Source organism: Peromyscus maniculatus, chromosome 21, assembly GCF_049852395.1.
Source record: "Peromyscus maniculatus bairdii isolate BWxNUB_F1_BW_parent chromosome 21, HU_Pman_BW_mat_3.1, whole genome shotgun sequence".
Classification (NCBI taxonomy): domain Eukaryota; kingdom Metazoa; phylum Chordata; class Mammalia; order Rodentia; family Cricetidae; genus Peromyscus; species Peromyscus maniculatus.
This window is the reverse complement of record NC_134872.1, coordinates 14,607,049-14,633,342: the sequence shown is the minus strand read 5'-3', so window position 1 is coordinate 14,633,342 and position 26,294 is coordinate 14,607,049. Positions and strand designations below refer to the sequence as shown.

General features: G+C 40.0%; 1 protein-coding gene across 3 annotated transcripts in view; it reads left to right on the top strand.

Moving 5' to 3' along the window:
* Positions 1-26,294, top strand: part of Pcdh15 (protocadherin related 15) — a 1,435,956-nt gene that overhangs the window by 1,168,604 nt on the left and 241,058 nt on the right. For all 3 annotated transcript variants that reach the window (XM_042266444.2, XM_076556997.1, XM_076556998.1), the window contains one exon: positions 25,308-25,387. In XM_042266444.2, coding sequence (XP_042122378.1) covers positions 25,308-25,387 — 80 coding nt within the window. The remainder of the gene's footprint in view (positions 1-25,307; positions 25,388-26,294) is intronic.

Sequence of the window (26,294 nt, the reverse complement as noted above, 5' to 3'; positions counted from 1 at the left end):
CTACCTTTTTTTTCCCCGTTACTTTTGTACTTTAAAATATGTCATGTATTCACAAATCCAATCATATAGACATTATTTATTTCATACATATATTTTTTTTAAGATTTCTTATTTTTTCTTAGTTCCCATTTCCTTCTCCCCTCTCCCCAGCTGGTTACCCAGCTTTTCCTTACCTCTTCCTTTCCACATTTGCCCTTTATAGTCACATGGGATTGTATAAGGCATATATTTTTGTGAACATTTCCATATAATTGTCACCTACACAACATAAACGTGCCATTTCTGCCATGCCGTAAGTATGCATGAGATATTATAATCTTAAGTTTATTTTGAAATAACATCAAAGATACAGAAATGATTGCTACAAAAATCTTTGAGAATAACTTGTCAGCATGATGTCATGTCATCATCAAAGGCCACAACTTGTAATTCTTATATATATAAAAAAGCATGTTTCTTTTTATGTTCTTTGCTTTTATACATAGCTACAACTCAACCACGGAAACCAGAAAATGACTTGGCACACCCTTACAGTCTAGTAGCCCTCTGACTACTTTCAGTTCTCACTAGTCCTCTAAGAGACCCCTAGTGAGCATGGTCCACAGTCTAGGTCCCATGCTAACATAGAGCTCTTCTTAGCACATATCCACAGTCTAGGTCCCATGTAACATAGAGACCTTGTTAACCATATCCACAGTCTAGGTCCCATGGTAACATAGAGCCCTTGTTAGCACATATCCATAGTCTAGGTCCCATGCTAACACAGAGACCTTGTTAGCTCATATCCACAGTCTAGGTCCCATGGTAACATAGAGCCATTGTTAGCACATATCCATAGTCTAGGTCCCATGCTAACAGAGAGCCCTTGTTAGCTCATATTCACAGTCTAGGTCCCATGGTAACACAGAGCCCTTGTTAGCTCATATTCACAGTCTAGGTCCCATGCTAACAGAGAGCCCTTGTTAGCTCATATCCACAGTCTAGGTCCCATGGTAACAAAGAGCCATTGTTAGCACATATCCATAGTCTAGGTCCCATGCTAACATAGAGCCCTTATTAGATCATATCCACAGTCTAGTTCCCATGCTAACATCGAGCCCTTGATAGCTCATATCCATAGTCTAGGCCCCATGCTAACAGAGAGCCCTTGTTAGCAATATCCACAGTCTAGGTCCCATGGTAACATAGAGCCCTTGTTAGCACATATCTACAGTCTAGGTCCCATGCTAACACAGAGCCCTTGTTAGCTCATATTCACAGTCTAGGTCCCATGGTAACACAGAGCCCTTGTTAGCTCATATTCACAGTCTAGGTCCCATGGTAACCCAGAGCCCTTGTTAGCTCATATTCACAGTCTAGGTCCCATGGTAACACAGAGCCCTTGTTAGCTCATATTCACAGTCTAGGTCCCATGGTAACATAGAGCCATTGTTAGCTCATATTCACACTCCAGGGCCCCACCTGGCATATTTGCTATTCCTTTAGCTTACTCAAGCTGAAAAATATTCCCTTGGCTTTTGTGGCTCTGACATTTTTTCAAGATTCCAGGACAGATATTTAGTACATATTTCCTGCAGTGAGTTTGATTATTATTTCTCAATAGTCAGGGCCTGTCAATCGGTTTTCTGGAAAGAACACTGGAGTGATGTTGCCTCTCTGAGGGTAAAGAGCTTGCTTTACTTCCTTACAGCAAACTTTACTACAGATACTTTGAACCTGTTGCTTCAGTAAAGACAGCTCAGTACTTCAGCTCCTATGGGTCTTGTAGAGGACCTACATCCAGTTCCCAACATCCATACTGGGTGGCTCACAACTTCTTGTAACTCCAGTTCCAAGATACCAAAGACTCTTTTTATGCCTCTGCATTACTCATATATGCACATCGATAAAAATACATATTTTTAAAAAGAACCTTCTTGAACTACTTGAAAATTATAGAAATATCCTTTCCCCATTCGTTTCAATCATTTATTTTTAAAATTTCTGATGATATATGGATAAACTATCATTATTGTTCCTAAGTGGCAATTTCCTAACATCATTCATTTTACATCAATTTGTTGCTGTTTTACTATAAAGAAAACACCTCTTTTTCCCTCATGAATGTATTCTTCTGTTGATTTATATCAATATGAAGTACATATTTCAACTTTATTCAGAGGATTATAAGCCATTGGTATTGATATAGCACAGTGTAATACATGCTGAAATAATAAGGCACAATGCTCTTTTAAATTACCCATGGATTAGTTCACATGATAGATGTTTTTCTAAATCCTTGAGCTGGGAAAGAGGGAGGACAGATTGTCACCATAGTCAGGGTCCATAAGGCCCTCATAGTATCCTTACTTATGGAGGATGGTGGGGGGAGAATATCTCACTCCTGGTCCTCATCACACAAGGACACAAATCCACTCGTGATACTTCCCTCCTACAGATAACCCTGTGGGGGCCTGGGGCTTCATATGTAGGGTCGCAAGAGGATATAAATTTAGGTCACAGCCCTGTCGCTGGCCTCTGGCCTTAGAATTATTCTCATGACTCTGTTCAAGGAAGGCCTTGTGTTCCTTTATCATGTCCTCACCATTCTCTGAACACTGCTATTTTCTATTTTAACAAGCTGTTTCCCACTCATTTATTTTCTTATGTCAGCTATGGATTTAGCTATTTGAAAAGCTCGGGCTTATATGATTATACAGTAGTATTTATTAAAACATGCATGTAACATACACACACATATACATTCATACACATAAGCACAGATATATGCATACATATAAGTACACACAAATGCATATACACATAAACACACTACACAAACACCCCCATGTATGTGTGTGTACATATATACATATATACACAAACATGGCATATACACCATAAACACACAAATGCACATGCTCACACACATAAACACACATATTTCAGACACGTGTACAAACAGACACACATACATTTTATACTTCTTTTCTGTCTTGGTTTTAGAAGCACTTAAAACAGAGACATATGGAACAAGCATGGAGGAGAATATTATTCACTTTTGCTTTACATACAGTTGACAAGTCGATGGGAGTACACTGTGAATCTAGGTACACTGTGCCTGTAGTGAAGTAAACCACCTCTTCTAGTCAGAGCAAGGCAATACAGGCCAATTGTCATAACATCATGTGCACATACAGAAAGGAGAAGAATCTCCTACTGAAGCTTACTCTTCTGCTCTCCTGAGTGAGGAAGAGGCCAGCGGGCTTCTGTATCCTCCTAGGGGTTATGTATGCATGCTCTTCTGAAAAAGAGTATGTCAAATGAGAGACATTTCCTTTTCTACTCTTTTCAGAATGAGTTTCTCTCATCTTAATCTTCTTATGATTGATGACTTCAAAAGAACCAGCTACAATTAGACATTGTGTTCTATTGCAAAACAATTATTTTCAAATTTATTTTTTTTCTTTTAAGTTAACAAGAAATATTTAAATACGAGGGTGGAGTGTGATAGCTCAACACATGTATGCAATGCATGCTGATCAGGTCATGGTGCTTCTCTTCCCACTAATTGTAACCCCGTCTTTATGCTTGCTATACCTGAGCACCATGCCATGAGCTCTTCACACAAAGGTAGAGGGCTTCACTGTGCTACAGAATTCTAGAATAGTCCTCCTATCTCACAGTATTCTGGATCCCATTACCCAACATGCCTTGTCTCCTCCTACCTCTAGTAATATCCATTTCACCCAGATCAACTTTTAGCTCCCACATCTGATAGGAAACACACCCAGTGGGTATTTCTGTTTGACTTACTTTACTGTAGCCTCCTCTTTCTGTCACAAGTTACGATTGTCATTCTTATTAGACTGAGTAATATCAGTGACATGTACCGTCCTCTTCATCTCTTCATCCATGAACATATAGGTCCATGTTATGAGTAACACTGTAACAAATGGGGATGTGGGTTCCTCTTCCATGTGTCAATTACATTTTTTCCTTTAATACCCCAAATTCCTATTGTAGAGCTAATTCAATTGTCTGAGGACTCTACACATCACCCCTCTTAGTGGATGTGCTAATTTATAGTCACAGCAGTAACATGTGAGTATCCTTCCCTCATATTCACTACCAGTATTTGCTTTTATTTTATTTGTACTGAATAACAATCATACTATCCTGGATGTGGCAAGAGTGTGCCTTTGATATTTTTATTTCTTTTATGACTCGTGAGCCAGCACCTGTTCATAAATCAGTTGACATTTTCTCTGGTTTGTGTTGTGAGAAATGTCTGCTCACATCATTTGCCCAATTTGAATCAAATCAAAATTGTTTGCTGTTGTTCGAGTTCCTTCCACATTTTCTGTGTGACTCCTCTTTCGCCTTCTCCCCTCTGAGATGGACTTGGTGCAAAGCCTTTTCCGGGTGATGCACTCATAATGGCCCATTTTGCTTTTGTACTTGTGTGTTTGATATATTATCACCTGTATTCATTACCTAGACCGACTTTCTGGGAAGTGTGCCCATGTTTTCAGCTAGTCACTTTACAGTCTCAAGGGCGACATCTTGGTCTTTAAGCCACACTGACTTCCTGTGGGGGTTTGTGTCAGATTTCATCCTTCTGCATATGGAAATTCAGTTTTCCCGGGACCATTTATTGAAGAAGTGGTCCTTCCTGAAGTGCTCTTTTTGGCGGCATTGCAAAGAATCCCTTGGATGTAGATGTGAAGGTTTGTTTGTGTCCTCAGTGCTGCCACTGGACTCCTTGTCAGTTATTAACCTCACTAAAATGCTGTCTCTCTGACTCCATCAGTGCCCTGCATCGTAAGACCAAGATGTTGTGTTAACTCCGGATCAGCTCTTGGAAGACTGCTTTGGCTTTTTGAAACCTTTTAGACTCCAATACAAACTTAAAATAGCCTTTTCTATTTCTGTGAGGAATACCATAAATATTTTAATGGGAATTGCAATTGAATCTGCAAATCATCCAGGATAAAAGAACAAATTAGTTAAAATCTTTTCTAAAATAGCAAAAAAGGTGTGTGTGTGTGTGTGTGTGTGTGTGTGTGTGTGTGTGTGCCTGTATACCTAACATTATCTTGCATGTTTTATCATAGAGGAAGCATCTGCATCCTTGGTGTCATTGATTCCAGTGGATTTACCATAACCATTAATGATGGGAGACTCTCTTTCTAAGGGCACTGTTGGCTTTTGAAAGCAATGCTGGTAGTTTGCATCCTGAAACTTTTATCAGTCTGTTGCATGCAATAACATTTTGATGGAGCCTTTCTATTTCCTATATGTAAAAATCATTTCATTTGCAAACGGGAACGATTTGACTTCCCACTTTCCCATTCATATGTCCTTTATGCTTTCTCATCATAATGGTGCTGACTAAGACTCCAAGGAGCATGTTGTTTCAAGTGGACATCTGTGTTCTTCCCACCCATACAGGAAGCACTTCCAGCTTTCCTTCATTCAATGTGATGCTGGCTATGAATTTTTTACATACAGTGTGTATTATATTTCATGTGTGTTATATAAATATGCATGACTTTTTTCAGAGCTTTATCATGAAAATGTTGAATCTTATTGTGTGGGAGACCAGCTCTTACCTTTTAAGGCTTCCTAAGAGGAGGAGAGAGGAATAAGAAACTTTTAGATAGAAAGATAGCAAAGAGGGGACAAACAGAAACATGGGATAGCTTCCAGGAGGACCTGGATCAAAATCCACCAGCCCCTTCCACCACTTCAAAGGGGCTTTTTTTTATGACAGTGCCAAGGGGTAGGGCAAAAGACCTCCCCCTTGCTAGATCAAAGCACACTGCACAGCCAAGTGTAGACCCTTCCAAACACCTGGTAACCATGCCTGTGGTCCAATCATTGCCCTATTCAGCCCTGCTGGGTAAAGCAAGCTCAGATTCTCAGACCCTAAGTTCTCACTAGGAAACCTCTGTGGGTCTCTACATTATTGAGTGTTTTTCTTGCATCTATTGACATAAACATACCATTTTGTTACTGAATTGCTAAGATGTGTAATACTTATCAATTTGTTATTAATCTCAACTTGAAGCCCTGAGATAAATCCCACTGAATCATGTTGTCTTTTTATGTGCTCAAAGAATTTATTTGTATTTTTTGATAATTTTTGTTTCTGTGTCCATCAAGTTCCTGTGGCCTTAAATATTTATTTTTTTATTTTTTAGTGTGTGTGTGTGTGTGTGTGTGTGTGTGTGTGTGTGTGTGTGTGTGTTGTTATGTTGTTATTTGGTGTTCTCATTAGGATAATGTTAACTTCAAAATGAGTGTTAAGGAATGCCCCCCCCCATGTTTTAATGTTAAGAAAAATAGTGTAGAGGGGTTTTTTTGTTTTTGTTTTTTTTTTGTTGTTGTTGTTGTTGTTGTTGTTGTTTTGGTTGGTGTTTGCACTGAGTAAAAATAAACTATGAACATGTCTGCTCCTGATCTTCTCTTTGGTGAGAAAATTCTTGTTTCTGATTCAGCCTTGTTTTCTATTGTTGAACTTTTCAGGTGGTCTTTGTCTCCCTTCCATTTGTGTTGGTTATATATGTACATTGAGATTTATCACGTATCGATTTCCCAGGCAGTTGTTCCTTCTAGCTCCTAGTGATATTTTGTGTTTCTGTGTAGCAATGACTTTCATGTCTTTAGATGTTTCATACCTTTGGTTATTCATTACTCATTTTATTCCATTATGGCCAAAGTTGATGTCTGATATGACTTCTATCATTTTCTTTTATTGAGATTTGGTTTGTGGCTGAAGAATGTGATCAGCCCTACAGAACTGTCCATGTGCTCCTGAGATGAAAATATATCTGCCAGCCAATATGTTAAGTTATGTGGTTTGTGACTCTCAGGTCAGGCTCTCTTGCCTGTGTGTCCTGTCCTGTGATTCAAGTGGGGCTATGAGGTTTTAAACTGTCCTTGCATCGAAGGTCATCCTTCCCCCAAACCTAATAGCATTGACTTTGGAAAGCTGGGTTCTTTTTTTTTTTTTTTTTGGTTTTTCGAGACAGGGTTTCTCTGTGTAGCTTTGCGCCTTTCCTGGAGCTCACTTGGTAGCCCAGGCTGGCCTCGAACTCACAGAGATCCACCTGGCTCTGCCTCCCGAGTGCTGGGATTAAAGGCGTGCGCCACCACTGCCCGGCCATGGAAAGCTGGGTTCTTGATGTTAGGTGCATATGGGATACAGTTTTAGAAGTTCTTGCTAAGTTGATTCATTGGTCTATTTACATAAACACACACATATATAATGTAATTTTCTATATATTTCTACAGTGTTGTCTCTAAGTCCATTTTATCTTACATACAATTAGCAATTCTTGTTCTCTGTATTTCCTTTTCAAGACAGTATCCTTTTAAATCCCTTCACTTTGTAGATTCAGTGTGTCCTTACTAGTAAGTTTCTTGTAGTAACTTATCTTTAAATCTTACATGAGTTTTCATTTGGTTGAAAGATTTTTTTCGTAGGTTCTTTGTCTCATAATGCTGTTTAATTATTTTCCTTACAAGTCCTTGGCACATGTATTATGGTGTCTGATTTGGGTTTGTTTGTTTGTTTGTTTGTTTGTTTGTTTGTTTTAAGATACCCTTCCAGTCTGTATCTTTTAATTGGAGAATGTAATGCTTTACATTCAGGGTTACTGTTAACATGTCAAGGCTGACTCTGGAACTCGGTTCATTGTCTTCTGGTTGTTTGGGTCTCTGGTTCCCTTCCTGTCTGTCTTGGTAATTTGCACTTCAGATGCTTTTCCCTGGTTTTGATAAAATTTGATTCCTCTCTCTCTCTCTCTCTCTCTCTCTCTCTCTCTCTCTCTCTCTCTCTCTCTCTCTCTCTGTGTGTGTGTGTGTGTGTGTGTGTGTGTGTGTGTGTGTGTGTGTGTTTGATCTCTTTATGGATTTTATGGTATTCCATATTTTATATGGTTCTCTCTCTCTCTCTCTCTCTCTCTCTCTCTCTCTCTCACACACACACACACACACACACACACTTCTAGACATTGGATATCCTCTTAATGTTTGTGTTGGAAACTATTTCTTGCTCATTTCTGAAGCTTAAAATTTTGAATGTGTCAATCATTTCCTCTCTAATCTGTAATGTTTATTCTGAGAAATCTAATTGGGTCTTTATATAATACCGCACACTTTATTTTACTTTTTCTCACATATGAAGTATAATATATATACTTCAGAGAGGATCTATTATTGTCAAATATATTTTGCATCCTTCTACGTGAATATATTAGGAATCAGGAAATTCAGTGTTGGACCCCAAAGTTTAGGGTCTCAAGTGGGCGCCCCAAGAACCCAGACTCCAGTCCAGTTGATGCAATAGCAGGAGGATTTATTAAGCTTCTATATAGAAGGGCTCCTCTGCTCCCAAGAGTAAGAGTCGCATCTTACTGCAGCCTCATAAGGGCTTATAAAGGAAAAACCCACAAAACCCACAAGATTACAATTCCCATACAATTTCGTTTCATAAGATCATGGTCTGATCACAGAGTGCTCACAGAGGGGGTGCAGTTACGTCAACAGGTACATTTTTCCTGAAACCTCAAGGGGGGTATCAAGGTGGGAGTGGAGTTTACACAAAGGTCACAGTGGTCCTTCCTGGAACACCTGCAACTATCCCAGTCACAGTTGAGCACATCTCTTAACAGAAATCGTTTTACATTGTTATATGGTTGCAGGGGAGATTGAACAATGGCTAAGTCAGGTTGCCCTTGGAACTAGATTTTTAGTTTCTCATTTCCTGGTGCTTAAAGTTTCTCTTTTCCTGAGGCTTGGGGGTGTAAGCCTGAAGGGCTAGGGTCTTTCATTCAAGGTTTCATTTTGCTCAGTTTCCCAGGTCACTTTCCTTGTCTCGACCATGTGTAATTCTCATCATTTGAAACTTTGCTCACATAATTCTGCCTCATTAGTCTTGGGTGTTTCCTTCATTCTTGTCTTTTTTGGGGGGAGGGGGGAATTCAAGACAAGATTTCTCTGTTGTAACTCTCTCTGTAGACCAGGCCAGCATAGAGCTCACAGACACCTGCCTGCATCTGCCTCTGAGTGCTGATTAAAGGGGGGTGCCACCACCGCTGTTATTGTCATTTTCTAAAAGTTTAAGTTCCTCTGACAGAACATTGTAGCACGAATCTTAAAGAGTCTCATTAATAAAATCAAACCTGTTGCCAGTTATTGCGGCGAATGCTGGAAGATCAGAGAAGCAGAACAAGCCACAGCTTCCTCACCTCGACAGTCCCTCAGCTGATCCTGTTTTCTCAGACTGGAAGCTTCTGTGTACTCTTCCTAATGGCTCTCAGCTGAACTGCTGCTCAAAAGCCTGAAGCTTAACCAGCTAAAAGCTTAACCAGCTAAATGCTTAACAAGCCAAATGCTTCTAGTTTCTGGTCTCCATGCCTTATATATCTTTCTGTTTTTGCCATCACTCCCTGGGATTAAAGGCATGAGTTACCATGTTTGACTGTATCCTTGAACACACAGAGATCCAGGTAGATCTCGCCCTCTGGAATGCTAGGATTAAAGGCGTGTGCTACCACTGCCTATCCTCTATTATTTAACACTGTGGCTGCTCTGTTCTGTGACCCCAGATAAGTTTAATAGGGTGCACAATATTTTGGGGAACACAATACCACCACAGGACATTTAGGAAATCCAGTCCTTAAGACATTCTTTGTTCTGCTTTAGGTACTCTGTTGGTGAGAAGTTTTGCTGATATCATTCATTTGACCTGTGAAGTCGTCCGTCCAAAATGACTGCTTCTTGAACATGATCTCAATTTCTTCATTGAGTTTCTCATTTGCACCATGCTATTTTTATAAATCATTTATATATTCTTGTATTTTCACAGACATTTCATATAATCAGTTTTAAAGTATCTTTTTAGACATTTCATTAATTTTCTTTTTTCCTTTATTTTTTCTTTTTCTTTTTTTTGGAGTTTGTTGATAAAAAGTTTTATATTCCCTTTTTGATAAAATGTTTTGTATTCCCTTTGAGCTAGCTAGCACATGTCCTTGATTCTTATACTACCCACTTTCATATTTGTCCATCTGTTAGATCAGTTTATTAATTTATAGAGGTTTCACAGTAAATAGCTTTCTTTTTCCTAAAGATATATTTTAGTGGATGGATTTGGTTTCAATTGGATGTCATGATACAGTTTCCGTATAGAATCTACAAGTGCAGCTGATGGCCTTGGGAGTGGTGTGTACAGCAGTGAATCAGAGCATCATCCACTTTGAAAGGCTGGGAACACTGGGAACACTGTAACATCCTGGGAAGGCATGGTTCACAGAACTGTGGGAGTGGAGCACCCTTCTGCCATGAGCATACAGTGCCCATGTCTGTCTCTACAGGCTAGTGCAGATATAACATAGTGACTGTAGTATGCCAGTTATGACAGGGAACAATTTAATCTTCATGGGCTGAGCAAGGATAAATCTACACTAGTTGGCCCTGTGCATGTGTCCTGTAGCTTGAATGGCATCCCCCCAGAGCAGGAGGTTGCCTAGTATGATGTATATGTCAGCCTTTGAAGGATGTAGTAGTCAGAGATTCCCTAAATGCCTCTGGGTAATGTACCACAGTGTGTGTATCAAATGCCTGTCAGTCTGTGGGTCATGAAAAAAACCCAAGTGAACACTGCACACAAGAGTTTGTGCATGGGTGTGGTGGATATTTTATTTGTGCTCTAACAAATAAAGCTTGCCTGGGGATCAGAAGACAAAGCCAGCTACTATATTAAACATAGAAGTCAGGCAGTGGTAGTACATGCCTTTAATCCTAGCATTCAGGAGGCAGAGGTTCATCCGGATCTCTCAGTGAGAGGTTTATCCGGATCTCTCCGTGAGTTCAAGGCCACACTGGGAACAGAGCCAGGCGTGGTGGCACACGCCTTTAACCCCAGCACTAGTTAACCATAGAGGTTTGGAGGTCTGTACAGACAGACAGAAAGTGATAGAACTAGGCAGAAACAGGAAGTAAGATGACAGGGCACAGAAAGGTATATAAGGCGTGAGTATACAGGAAGTAGCTCTCTTGGGCTGAGGATTTCCTAGTGGTAATAACTTGTGGCTGGCTTGTTCTATTCCTCTGAACTTTCAGCTTTTACCCCAATATCTGGCTCTGGGTTCTTTATTAATTAGACCATTTAGCAATTCATGTTGCACATGGGTATTTGTGGACACATTGTTGACTTTGGTCTCTCATGGTACTCTCCAGCTGCAGCCTATGGAGGGAGATGGGGTAGATGTAGCATAGGAAGGAGCAAGTAGGTGTGCAGTGACCTATATGGAACTACTGGGGTGTGTTCTGAGAACTGTACCTTTCAGTGATTTCATCATGTAAACACCAGCATGTGTTTACAGAGTCCAAGATGCCTATAACATCACCTGTTGATACAACTTTACAGAAGCACCCGTGTGCATGTGGCCTGTCATGTCCCTCAGAAGAACATCCCATGTGGGACACGACTGTACTTCCTTTAAGTAAAATTAGTTACCATTGGAAGAATTGCAGTACAAAATTAAATTTCAAAGGGATTATTATAGATCTATATGAAGATCTGCAATTAAATCATGTGAAAAAATGTGGAGATTAATTGTCATATTATATCCACACTAAGCCTGGAAATTATATTTTATGAAAAGAAACTATTATTTGTCAGTGCGAGTATGGGAAAGAAGGAATAAGAAGTGTTGTTTTTGCAATTTTCTATACAAATGAAAATATGAAATTAAAATTAAAAAGAGTTCTGGAAATAAAATTTAAAAATTTGGGGGATATTAAATGTGAAATTCTTTTTGGATATCTACTCTGGAATAAATGCGTATGTTCCCCCCAAACTCATGGGGTTGAAGCCTAAATCTTTAATGGGATGTTATTTGTAGGGTTTCTGGGAAGCAATTCAGTCCTGTATATGAGGACTCATGAAGGGAATTACTGTCCTGATAGTGAAAGAAACCTGAAGCCTGGATTTCCCACTATATGAGTCAGTATAACAACCATTCACAAGCCAGGAAGAGGGTGCTCAGTACACACACGGCTATAGGACCACAGGGCCGGGTGGGACTGGAGGAACTTTGCCTCTACAGACACCAGCTCTGTTGCTGCATTGACTCAGAACTTCCTAGTCCTTAGAGCTATGAGAAAATATCATTACACTCCACCCTAACTCCTGATGCAGCTACTGAAGACATTGGGTGGTTTGATGTATGCTTTGGAATAAGAACGTATTTGTTACTTTTCTTGTTTTGTTTTTGTGATCAAAATACCTGACCTAAACAGCCTAAGGAAGGGAAGGTCTATTCTGGTTCAGAGGGGTCAGTCCATGGTAGCTTGTGCCTATGAACTATGACATGACATGATGGTGGTGTGAGCAAAAGGGAGATTATTTACTTCACTGGAGACAGGAAGCAGAGAGAGGAGGATGGCAAGGACCAGCTGTCCCTAAGCTCCTGCTATGGGAGACCTACCTCCTGCTAGGAGGACATACCTTATGAAGCTTCCAGCATCTCCAACCCTCCAGCACACAAAACTTTGTGAAGGATACTTTGTATCCAAGCCTGTAACAGGAGCTAGAAAAACATAGTATCTTGAGGACTTACTTGTTATTTAAAACAATTATTTTAGATTAACAAAGTAGGCAATGAGACTGACATTGAGCAAATATGGGAAGAAGGGATGTTCATTCATGTAGAATGAAGACATGGACAAGGAAGGCTTGTAGTTGATACCTACAGTCGTGAGAATAGGGTGTTGGAATGAGAACTGAGTAATTTCAGAACAATCTGGAAATAGTAGTGAGGAGCAAGTCAGCTACCGTGGAACTCACACCTTGAAAAGAGGGTACTCTTCACACAGAGAATTCGCTTGGATTCTAACAAGAAAGTGGTTAAAAGCAGGAAGGACCGTGAGTTGTGTGTGAACTTCAAGAGTCCTCTAACTCTTTGGAAACTCAATATGTTATCCACATGGAAGTAGAGAAGACAGTTCTCACCAGACAAGAAGGCTGTGTGGTTTAAGGACTGATGGGTGCGATCTAAGGTGTCCTGTGGATATAAAGAAAAGCTAATTTGAATATTTCTATTATTTTTACATTTATTTTGCTGATTGTTCTTGAGAGCTGTATACAGAACTGCAAATGTATTTAGAATAGATTAAGTTTTATTGTGTCTCAAAATTACTAATTTTGTGTATTAAAAAAATAAATAGACATTCAGGCCCAGCGGCGGCCCACAGAAGTAGACGGGCCCAGCGGCGGCCCGCTGAGGTAAACGGGCCTGGCGGCAGCGGCCGACAGGGACATTCAGGCCCGGCAGCAGCCGGCAGAGACATTCAGGCCCAGAGGCGGCCCACAGAGGTAGACAGGCCCGGCGGCAGAGACAAGCAGACGCAGGTAGGCCTGCGGCGGGGGCCGGTGGAGGTAGACGGGCCCAGTGGCGGCAGCCGACAGGGATATTCAGACCCAGCGGCAGCCGGCAGAGACATTCAGGCCCAGCGGCGGCCCACAGAAGTAGACGGGCCCAGCGGCGGCCCGCTGAGGTAAACGGCCGACAGGGACATTCAGGCCCGGCAACAGCCGGCAGAGACATTCAGGCCCAGCGGCGGCCCACAGAGGTAGACAGGCCCGGCGGTAGAGACAAGCAGACGCAGGTAGGCCTGCGGCGGCGGCCCGCGGAGGTAGACGGGCCCAGCAGCAGCCCGCTGAGGTAGACGGGCCCAGCGGCGGCAGCCAAAAGAGATATTCAGGCCCGGCGGCAGCCGGCAGAGACATTCAGGCCCAGCGGCGGTCCACAGAGGTAGACAGGCCCGGCAGCGAAGACAAGCAAACGCAGGTAGGCCTGTGGCGGCGGCCTGTGGAGGAAGACGGGCCCAGCGGCAGCCCGCTGAGGTAGACGTGCAGCGGCCGACAGGGACATACAGGCCCGGCGGCGGACCGCAGAGGTAAACAGGCCCAGGGACGGAGACAAGCAGACACAGCTTGGAACAGGGACGCCCCTAACCCCAACATCTGGGGAAGAAGCTATCTCCGTGGGTCAGAACCAGAACGAATCTGAACACTCCGTCTGAGGACAACCCAGGGCCCAGCTGCTGATCCTGTGAAACCCAACAACTTGGAGGTGTTGGTGAGACTACCCTGCTCAGCTGAAAACCATCTGGGAGAGGATTCAGATGCCTACAGTTTAAAGTCTGAAGAAACAAGATCAGCTGAGGAGTTGACAAATGAACAAAAAGTGACCTGAGAACACAGAAGAAGGCGCTACCCAGACACCAAACCAGATCACCAGAAACATAAGTATATAATTCACCGATCGAAATCAGCTGCCCCTGAAGAAATAGCCCAAAAGCACCAATTTAACCAAGAACCCCTACTAAACCAAGACTAAAAATTAGAACAAGAGAGGCACTCTCAGACACAGACACCACCTGCACCTCACAGAGGAAGAGATGAGTAGGCGCCAGTGCAAAAATACAGGCAACAACATAAAGACCTATATGGCAACATCAGAACCTAGTGATTCTACACCTGCAAGACCTAAACATACCATGACAGAAGAAACAGAAGAAATCAACCCTAAAAATGACATTAAGAAGATGATAGAGGCCCTTAAAGAAGAAATAAAACATTCCCTCAATGAGGAAATAAAAACTTTCCTTAAAGAGGAATTGAAAAACTACCTTAAAGAGGAAATAAAAACTTTCCTTAAAGAGGAAATAAAAAACTCCCTTAAAGAGGAAATAAAAACTTCCCTTAAAGAGGAAATGAAAAACTCCATTAAAGAGGAAATAAAAAACTCCCTTAAAGAAATGGAAGAAAAAACGAACAAAAAATGGGAAGAAATCAAAGAAAGCCAAGAAAAAGCAATTAAACAGATGAAAGAAACATTCCAAGATCTGAAAAATGAATTTGAGACAATAAAGAAAACACATGCTGAGGGAATGCTGGAAATAGAAATCCTGACAAAACGAACAGGAACTACAGAAACAAGCATAACCAACCGATTGCAAGAGATGGAACAGAGAATCTCTGACACTGAAGACACGATAGAGAAAATAGATTCGTCAGTCAAAGAAAACAATAAAGACAAAAAAGTCCTAACACAAAACGTCCAGGAAATTTGGGACACCATGAAAAGACCAAACCTAAGAATAATAGGGATAGAAGAAGGAGAAGAATACCAACTCAAAGGCACAGAAAATATATTCAACAAAATCATAGAAGAAAACTTTCCTAACCTAAAGAAAGAAATACCTATGAAGATACAAGAAGCTTACAGAACACCGAATAGGCTGGATCCAAAAAAAAAGTCCCCTCGCCACATAATAATCAAAACACTAAACACACAGAACAAAGAAAAAATATTAAGAGCTGCAAAGGAAAAGGACCAAGTAACATATAAAGGCAAACCCATCAGAATAACACCAGACTACTCAATAGAGACTATGAAAGATAGAAGATCATGGACAAACCTCATGCAGACACTAAGAGACCATGGATGCCAACCCAGACTATTATACCCAGCAAAACTCTTAATCACCATAGGCGGAGTAAACAAAATATTCCAGGATAAAACCAGATTTAATCAATACCTGTCCACAAACCCAGCCCTACAGAAAGCACTAGAAGGGAAAATTCAACCCAAAGAAGCTAAACACATCCATGAAAAATCAAGCAATAAATAATCCTACACCAACATACACCACAGAAGGACAACACAACACAACCAAAAAAATAACAGGAATTAACAATCACTGGTCATTAATATCCATCAATATCAATGGTCTCAACTCACCTATAAAAAGACACAGACTAACAGAATGGATTAGAAAACAGGACCCATCCATATGCTGCATACAAGAAACACACCTTAACTCCAAAGACAGACACTACCTCCGAGTAAAGGGCTGGGAAAAGGTTTTCCAAGCAAATGGACCTAAGAAACAAGCTGGTGTAGCTATCCTAATATCTAATAAAATAGACTTCAAACTAAAATCAATCAAAAGAGACCAGGACGGACATTACATATTCATCACAGGAAAAATCCACCAAGATGAAGTCTCGATTCTAAACATTTATGCTCCAAATACAAAAGCACCCACATTCATAAAAGAAACACTACTAAAGTTTAAAACGCACATCAAACCCCACACATTAGTAGTGGGAGATTTTAACACACCACTCTCACCAAAAGATAGATCTACCAGACTGAAACTTAACAAAGAAATAAAGGACCTAACAGATGTTATGACTCAAATGGACCTAATAGATATATACAGAATATTCCATCCTAACACAAAAGAATATACCTTCTTCTCAGCACCCCATGGAACCTTCTCAAAAATTGACCACATGCTTGGACACAAAACAAATCTCAACAGATACAAAAAAATTGAAATAACCTCCTGTATTTTATCAGACCACCAAGCCTTAAAGTTAGAACTCAATAACAACAAAAATTATAGAAAACCCACAAACTCATGGAAACTGAATAATACCCACCTGAAACATCAATGGGTCAAGGAAGAAATAAAGACAGAAATTAAAGAGTTCCTAGAACTCAATGAAAATGAAAGTACAACATACCCAAACTTATGGGACACTATGAAAGCAGTGCTAAGAGGAAAATTCATAGCTCTAAATGCACACATAAAGAAGATGGAGCAATCCCATACCAATGAATTAACAGCACAACTGAAAGCTCTAGAACAAAAAGAAACAAACTCACCCAGGAGAAATAGACGCCAGGAAATAATCAAATTGAGGGCTGAAATCAACGAAATAGAAAACAAGAGAACAATACAAAAAATCAATGAAACAAAGAGTTGGTTCTTTGAAAAAATCAACAAGATAGACAAACCACTAGCCAAATTAACCAAAAGGCAAAGAGAGAACACCCAAATTCACAAAATCAGAAATGAAAAGGGAGACATAACAACAGACAATGAGGAAATCCAGAGAATCATCAGATCATACTTCAAAAACCTGTACTCCACAAAAATGGAAAACCAGGAAGAAATGGACAATTTTCTGGATAAATACCAAATACCAAAATTAAATCAAGACCAGATAAACCATTTAAATAGACCAATAACCCCTAAAGAAATAGAAACAGTCATCAAAAGTCTCCCAACTAAAAAAAGCCCAGGACCAGATGGTTTCAGTGCAGAATTCTACCTGACTTTCAAAGAAGAACTAATACCAATCCTCTTCAAAGTGTTCCACACAATAGAAACAGAAGGAACACTACCAAACTCTTTTTATGAGGCTACAATTACCCTGATACCCAAACCACACAAAGATGCAACAAAGAAAGAGAACTACAGACCAATCTCCCTCATGAACATTGATGCAAAAATACTCAACAAAATATTGGCAAACCGAATCCAAGAATACATCAAAACAATCATCCATCACGACCAAGTAGGATTCATCCCAGGGATGCAAGGATGGTTCAACATACGGAAATCAGTCAATGTAATACACCATATAAACAAACTGAAAGAAAAAAACCACATGATCATCTCCCTAGATGCTGAAAAAGCCTTTGACAAAATCCAACACCCCTTCATGATAAAGGTCTTAGAAAGAATAGGAATACAAGGAACATTTCTAAACATAATAAAAGCAATTTATAGCAAGCCAACAGCAAACATCAAATTAAATGGAGAGAAACTCAAAGCGATACCACTAAATTCAGGAACAAGACAAGGCTGTCCACTCTCCCCATATTTATTCAATATAGTACTAGAAGTTCTAGCTAGAGCAATAAGACAACAAAAGGAGATCAAAGGGATACAAATTGGCAAGGAAGAAGTCAAACTTTCACTATTTGCAGATGATATGATAGTATACATAAGTGACCCCAAAAACTCTACCAGGGAACTTCTACAGCTGATAAACTCCTTCAGTAAAGTGGCAGGATACAAGATCAACTCAAAAAAATCAGTAGCCCTCCTATACACAAATGATAAAAGGGCTGAGAAAGAAGTCAGAGAAACATCACCCTTTACAATAGCCACAAATAATATAAAATACCTTGGGATAACACTAACTAAACAAGTGAAAGACCTTTTTGATAAGAACTTTAAATCTCTAAAGAAAGAAATTGAAGAAGATATCAGAAAATGGAAGGATCTCCCATGCTCATGGATAGGTAGGATTAACATAGTAAAAATGGCAATCTTACCAAAAGCAATCTACAGATTCAATGCAATCCCCATCAAAATCCCAACACAATTCTTCACAGACTTGGAAAGAAAAATACTCAACTTTATATGGAAAAACAAAAGACCCAGGATAGCTAAAAGAATCCTATACGATAAAGCAACCCTTGGAGGCATCACCATCCCGGACCTCAAACTCTACTATAGAGCTATAGTAATAAAAACAGCTTGGTACTGGTATAAAAACCGACATACGGACCAATGGAATCGAATTGAAGACCCTGACATTAATCCATGCACATATGAACACCTGGTTTTTGACAAAGGAGCCAAAACTATACAATGGAACAAAGAAAGTATCTTCAACAAATGGTGCTGGCATAACTGGATGTCAATATGTAAAAGATTACAAATAGATCCATATCTGTCACCATGCACAAAACTCAAGTCCAAGTGGATCAAAGACCTAAACATAAATCCAGTTACACTAAACTTAATAGAAAAGAAGATAGGAAGCACTCTTGAACGCATTGGCACTGGAGACCATTTCCTAAATAAAACACCGACAGCACAGACCCTGAGCACAACCATTAATAAATGGGACCTCTCAAAACTGAGAAGCTTTTGCAGGGCAAAAGACACAGTCAATAAGACAAAAAGACAGCCAACAGATTGGGAAAAGATCTTCACCAACCCCACATCTGACAGAGGATTGATCTCCACAATATATAAAGAACTCAAGAAACTAGACATCAAAGCACTGAACAGTCCAATTAAAAAATGGGCTAAAGAGCTAAACAGAGAATTCACAAAACAAGAACTACAAATGGCTGAAAGACATTTAAAGAAATGCTCAACATCCTTAATCATCAGAGAAATGCAAATCAAAACGACTCTGAGATACCACCTTACACCTGTTAGAATGGCTAAGATCAAAAACACCAATGACAACCAATGTTGGAGAGGATGTGGAGCAAAGGGAACACTCCTCCACTGTTGGTGGGAATGTAAACTTGTACAACCACTATGGAAATCAGTATGGCGGTTTCTCAGAAAATTAGGAATCAAACTACCTCAAGACCCAGTCATCCCACTCTTGGGCATATACCCAAAGAATGCTGATACATACCATAAAGATACATGCTCAGCTATGTTCATAGCAGCACTATTTGTAATAGCCAGAACCTGGAAACAACCTAGATGCCCATCAACGGAAGAATGGATGAAAAAAATGTGGTACATATACACAATGGAGTATTACTCAGCAGAGAAAAACAATGAAAGCATGAAATTTGCAGGCAAATGGATGGAACTAGAAAATATCATCCTGAGTGAGGTAACCCAAACCCAGAAAGACAGTTATGGTATGTACTCACTCATTGGTGGATTCTAGATATAAAATGAACAATCAGACCACAACCCATAGAACCATAGAGGCTATATATATATAGCATGGAGGTCCGTAGGACGACTGTGGCATATAATAAATTTCAGTTTTACTCAATTATTGAAAAAAAATAGCCAAATGAATGGAAACACATGAACTATGAACCAAAGACTGAGGGGCTCCCAGCTGGATCAGGCCCTCTGAATAGGTGAGACAGTTGATTGGCTTGATCAGTTTGGGAGGCATTTAGGCAGTGGGACCAAGTCCTGTGCTCATTCCACGAGTTGGCTATTTGAAACCAGGAACTTATGCAGGGACACTTGGCTCAGTCTGGGAGGAAGAGACTGGACCTTCCTGGACTGAGTCTACCAAGTCGATCACAGTCCTCGGGGGAGGACTTGTTCTGGAGGAGATGGGAATGGAGGGTGGGCTGGGGGTAAGGGGAGGGCGTGGGAGGTGGGAGAATAGGGGAACCCATGGCTGATATGTAGAACTGAATGGTATTGTAAAATAAAAAATATATATCACAAAAAAAAAAAAAAAAAAAAAAAAAAAAAAAAAAAAAATAAATAAATAAATAAAAGAAAATGGAAACTGGACCTTGTAAGCATTCTCCCAAATCATCCAAAGTCTGAAGACCTTCCTTTTTTGGGGTTTCTGGTTTACAGGCATTTCCCAACATGGAGCACGTAAACAGAGACCCATGTTAATCACTATTCATTTTTTTAATATTGCACACACTTAGTTTAAAATTTGCCCCTTTTTAATCCTGTGAGCAGAGACTCTGCTCTGGCTCTCCAGCCTGAAGCATTTTGTGTGGCTTCCTTCTCATAGATTGTTTACCACACAATTCTGAAAGGAAAAAAGAAGCATTTGAGGAGTTATAGCCTTCCAGTGTGTTATTTTCAACATTATTATATATTGAGGCCTATTTTTATTTTGTCACATATTTAGGTACACAAATTTCAAAATTATGCATCACATATAGTATTTACTTCATATATTTTGAATATTTAATAAGTGGATCTTTTGAACTTGAGTTTATTTTGAAAACTGATTTTTATATCAACAATCCTTCACATAAATAGGATACATGTGTTAATCTATCAAAACATGTTCATGATGCTATCATTTTATCAAAGGCCCAACAGTTTAATACAAGAAATAAGCACACATTCCAAGACACTATTGCAGCAGATGTGTGTTGCCTTGGCATACATGTAAACAAAACATCTACCACGTAAAAGAAAACAAGGAGAAAAGTCTTTCAGAAAGAGTAAGACACTGTTTCGCTAAACTGAGTTTCAGTTCTTGCTCTCAAGTAGTTAACAGCCTCAGTCAGGACCCATTTGCCTCAGTGAGAAAAGTTCCATCTAAACCCGTTGATCTTGCGTCTCCTGTAGAGTCCCCACAGGCTGGTGCTTTGTCTTAATGTACTCTGAAATGTGTAGCATCATTCTATGGGTGTAAGGTGCACTCCACCAGATGGCATTTGATGGCTCTGCTCCTCTGTAACTTGATGGAATACTGTTTATAGATTTGCTTATTTTTCAAAATTCTTTTCTACACTCTGAGAACATTGCTTACTTGAATGTTTTTGAGAATTTTTTGTGCCCCTGAAATGTGTGCGTGAATGCATATAGTAACGATTTTTTTTAAAAAAGGGATGCCATGAATTTGAAAGAGAGCAAAGAGGGGTTTATGGGATGGTTCAGAGACAGGAAAGGGAAGGGGGAAATGATGTAATTATATTGTAAACTTAAAAATAAAAGGAAAAGAAGATGGTAATTTCCTAACAGATGAATTAAGTCATCTGGTTGAATTGACTATCAAGAGTTGTTTTCAAAGGCACTGTTTGTCCTCCAAGCAATAATGAAAGAAAAACTTAGCTTTATTAAAGCCATTCAACTGAACACATACCAGCAAATTGATGGCTAAACACCATCACTTGCTATCTGTCCAAAGTCAACATCAATCCATTCATTAAGCTTGAGGTCAGTGGCCAAGCAAACGCCCGTCGTCCTTGTCTTCTGTGTACCAAGCTAACAAGCTCTTGGATCTTCCCCACACCCACTGAGCATGTTCCTCCTCTCTCAGCGTCCCACTTCTGCTTGGGTTGCTCTCCACAGGCCTGCATTTCTCCCACCTCCTAGTCAAGCAAGTGCTGGAGTTGCACATGCTAAGTCACGCTGTTCCCATCACTCATTTGTGAAGGGAGAATGTACCATCATCTCTAGATGTGCTTCCCGGATTATTTCACAAGGATCTGAAAGTTCTGCATTCGAATTAGCTGTTTTGTTTGCCCTTGGCTCCTGGGTGGGGTGTGAGCTGAGCAGGCAGAGGTTTGTCTGGGCTGTTCACCCCTGAGCTTCCAAGGTTTGACATAGGTGAAATACCCAATAAATATTATGCTAATTAGGGAGGAGATATGGTACTTGTGATTTAGCTTTTTTAGACGTAGGTATCTTGCCTCAGAATAGATGACAGCCAGGGACCAACCTGGCAGCTGACTCTACAGCCTCCCAGTTGATTCTGAGTCCAGTGAAGATATGGCACTTTCATATTTGTTTTATTATTTGTTATTTATAATTGATATTGCACTTTTCAAACTCTTAAAAAGAAGGCCTCATTTTCCACTGGACTTACATAAAATAAATATGTTAGAAATATTTTGCCATAAGGAGGAGTGATTCCTACTTATTACATGAAAAATGTATGGTAGAACTAAACTTCCCCTTTTCAAGAAAAAACACTGTCTCAAGATGTAAAAAGACACAACTAAGTGTCTTAAGTAGACACTTGCTTAAGTAGAGCAAAATGTACTCTGGTTGAAGTGAAGGTAGAAATAATAGCAGAACTGGACTATTCTGCATTTTCTAATCTACCAATTAAATTCCTATTAACCTCAGATAAAACTGTAATTTACTAACACCACAAGAGAATGATGCAAATAAAGCTACACTGTATCCACAGATACTTCATGACCAATTACGTAAATTGTAGTTGCTCCTGCACATTGAAGGATTCATGGGCCAGCCAGTGAGATGATTCAGTAGGTAAAAGTGCTGCCACCAGTCTGATGTTAGATATCCAGGACCCACTTGTTGGAAGGAGAAAACTGATTCATGCAAGTTGTCCTCTGACCTCCATACTTATGCCTCATTACACATGTCCCTCATTAGATAGGTAGATAGATAGATAGATAGATAGATAGATAGATAGATAGATAGATAGATAGATAGATAGATAGATAGATAGATAGAAAGAAAGAAATAGATAAATGTTAAAAGGGCAAGATTCAATACCCTGAGATGGGAGTGTAGCTCAGCAATAAAGTGTTTAACGGGCAGAGAGCCCTTGGTTCTATTCCCAACAGTCCAAACCAAGATTCAGTATTAATCAAGACTTAAGAAGGGTTTACACAGAATCCCTGTTTCAGGAGCTATATCCTCGTACTTTTGAAAACTTAAAGTGATAACTTGTTCTGGAAGAAAAAAAAAAGAGAAAAACAACAGCGAAAAATCCCAGTTACAAAGCAATGAGCAAACGGGAAGTTCTTTGTAACAGGGACAACAGAACAAGTGGCAAAAGTTTTAGTGTCAACCTCTTAGTAATAAAAGGCACTCTCCAGGTTCTGTTGCCTTTTTCCTGCAAACAGAAAACTAAGAGGAATAGCCATTGAGTAAATTATTTTCTTACTATATGAGATGTTGTAGATAACTTCACAAAATTGAGGATTGTGTATCTATATTTAATAGAATGCTTCCTAGATTTCCCTATGCTTTTCTATTTGTGCTTCATTTTCTTTGTGTATCTGTACATATGACATGGCAACTACCTGAAGGAATAATGTCTGGGCCTAGAAACAACGGTTCCTTTGTGACACTAATTGAAAACTGATCACGGTGATGGTATAAGAATAATACCTGGGCTTGCTGCTAAAATGCTATTTACCACTATGTCTGAAGTAAGTCCATGGTAAGAAAGCAACTTGTCACAGTCAAGCATTTCCAAAACAGCCAGTGGAACTTGCCAATGGGTTAGACTGGGAGTGAGGTGAAAGGATGTGAAGTGTGTCAGCCTGAGAAGGCAGGAGGATGCAAGATGTAGGCTAAAGGATGGAAGATGGCCAGAAAGGTGACGGGGGAATGGAGACATTGGTTCTTTCTGAGATGTGGAGGCATGAAAGTAACAGGTTCTTTTTATTATTATTACATCTATTCATTTGTGTATATAGTGGGTAGTATGGTCATCCACATTCTACAGTGCATAGAGAATGGTCAGACGACAATTCCAAGTGTCAGTTATCTCTGCACCATGTAGGTCCTGGGGCATGGAGGCTCTGTGGCAGGTGTCTTGACCCCCTGAGCCATATTGATGGCCCAACAACAGATTCCTGTTGGGTTCATAAATGAGATAGATGCAGGGAAGCATGAGTCACAGAGAGGAACTGGCCATGCACAAGGCACATCAGACAGACACTCATAATATGGGATATGGGAGTTCATTACAAACTGAAGTGTAACTGTTCAGATGTCCCTGGAGTCTGGGAACACATTGTGCTGAAGGAGTTTCTAGCCCTAGCTGCCCTGTGGCAGTTTGAAGGGATGTTGCATGTTCAGGTTGTGTAGCATGTCAGATAGGTTGATCCATAATAAAAATGGCTTTCCTGTCTAGTGGGGCGTGGGTTGCATACTGTGCTGTGATTATCTGGTACACTGAATATCCTCCTGAAGGTTTTCCAGTGACATCCCCTTTCCTGAGTCTTCCAACTCCAACGCAATAATAGCTGCCAGAGCAAAGCCTGGTATCTGGTCAGTAACAGACAGGAGTTACCCAAGGGACAGGCTGTGTCTGAACAGCGACCCACAGATACAGTTCATCTCACCCCGTGGATAATCCCCTCTCCCTAGGATAAGATCAAGGAAGTCCCTTGACCACCTTTACACAGCATTCAGATTCCATTCTCCATCCATGACTTCCCTGTGATATTCCTCACACCACCATTGGAGTCCCCTTTCCATCCTTGATTTCATTGGCAAATTTAAAAAGAAAGTATTAAATGTTTTTAAATGGTCAAACATAGACCTCTTCCCACAATACACGTGTATGTCTCTGTTTCGGAAGAGAGAGACAGAGAACTCAGTGTGAGAAGACGTGGGGTTTGTTTTGTTTCTCAGACTAAGGTTGGGGAAGGAGAAAACAATGTCAACAACAAAATAGTTAAACATATTGAAATTTTGCAATATTCTAAATACCAGCCTTGATATCATGTCTCAGTTTAGATCTCTCAACTTCCATTACACTTTGTGCCATAGCCCTCTTTTTTACGAGTGAAGAAGTTGGCGTTGCACAGCTGGGAAGTGTAGTCCGACTTGAATTCAAGACTGTTAATTATTTTGCAGATTTGAATATTGTCTTGATACATTTGACCAGGTATAAAAGTATTTAAATAGAAAAATGTTTAAATAATATAATGACATTTTAACCAATTATGTAGGTAGCATTTAGCATAGTTGATTACATTTCAGACATAGGTGCCTAAAAATAAAATCGTTAAGTTCATTAGCTTACATAAATTAACTTCTATCACACATAAAATTCCATGTGCTGTCAAAAATGCCAAGATTCAGTATAAAATTCTTCATTCAGTCTCTTGACATTAGGCCATTCTTTATTCCTTAACACTAATAGTTTGAACATTCTGTAATTAGTTGGTAATTGAATTATGTTTTCTTCTCTGAAGGCAACTGATCGAGAGGGAGACCCAATCACATATGCCATCGAGAATGGAGACCCTCAGCGAGTTTTCAATCTTTCAGAAACGTGAGTTACAAGGAAATGATTTATACTTGACTGCCCCCTGTTAATGTCAAACAACATGCTGTTAGCAAGAGAACAGACTTGCAGCTGTTTATAGCTTTATTTTACTTTTTTTTTTCTATGAATGTTAACAAGCACTGGGGGTAATTCCAAACTCAAAACCTATCCCTGGAGACTATTTGTTTATCTTAAACAATTTTATCAAGTAAAATCCACTGAGGTGGAAAAATTTGCCTTTGCAGGCAAAGGCTTGGACTAATTAGATGCCTGTGAAGTTGGCAGTTGCTCATAGCGACTAGGGCATTTCTAAAAAGAGTACAGCACTAACTCATTCATTTGAAGGGAGGCTTGGCAACCAGGTGTGTTACATCACATCCATGATAAAATAAAACTGCAGCACCTTCTTTGGTCTATCTGCTCTAAACATGTCAGAGACACTCAGGTCATAGCTGTTGGAATGGGTGATGGTGTTCGAGAAGATGGTCAATGTACAGACACCACAGGCTTCTACTCTACATCATGACGGCAGTGAGGTTGTGGGACTTTTTCTTTCTCTCTCTCTCTCTCTCTCTCTCTCTCTCTCTCTCTCTCTCTCTCTCTTTCTTTCTTTCTTTCTATTTATTTATTTATTTTCTTTAATGTTCCAGAAGGAATCCAGTTTGGGGGGTACCTCTTTCTTTTCTTCTTTCTTTCTTTCTTGTTAATGTATTTTTTATAAATATTTTTATTTTATAATTAATTTAATTTTACATATAAGCCACAGATTCCCCTGTCCTCCCTCCTCCCACCCCCAGCCTTCCCCCCTCCAACCCACCCCCCATTCCCACCTCCTTCAAGGCAAGGTCTCCCCTGGGGAATCAGCCCAGCCTGGTAGATTCAGTTGAGGCAGGTCCAGTCCCCTCCTCCCTGC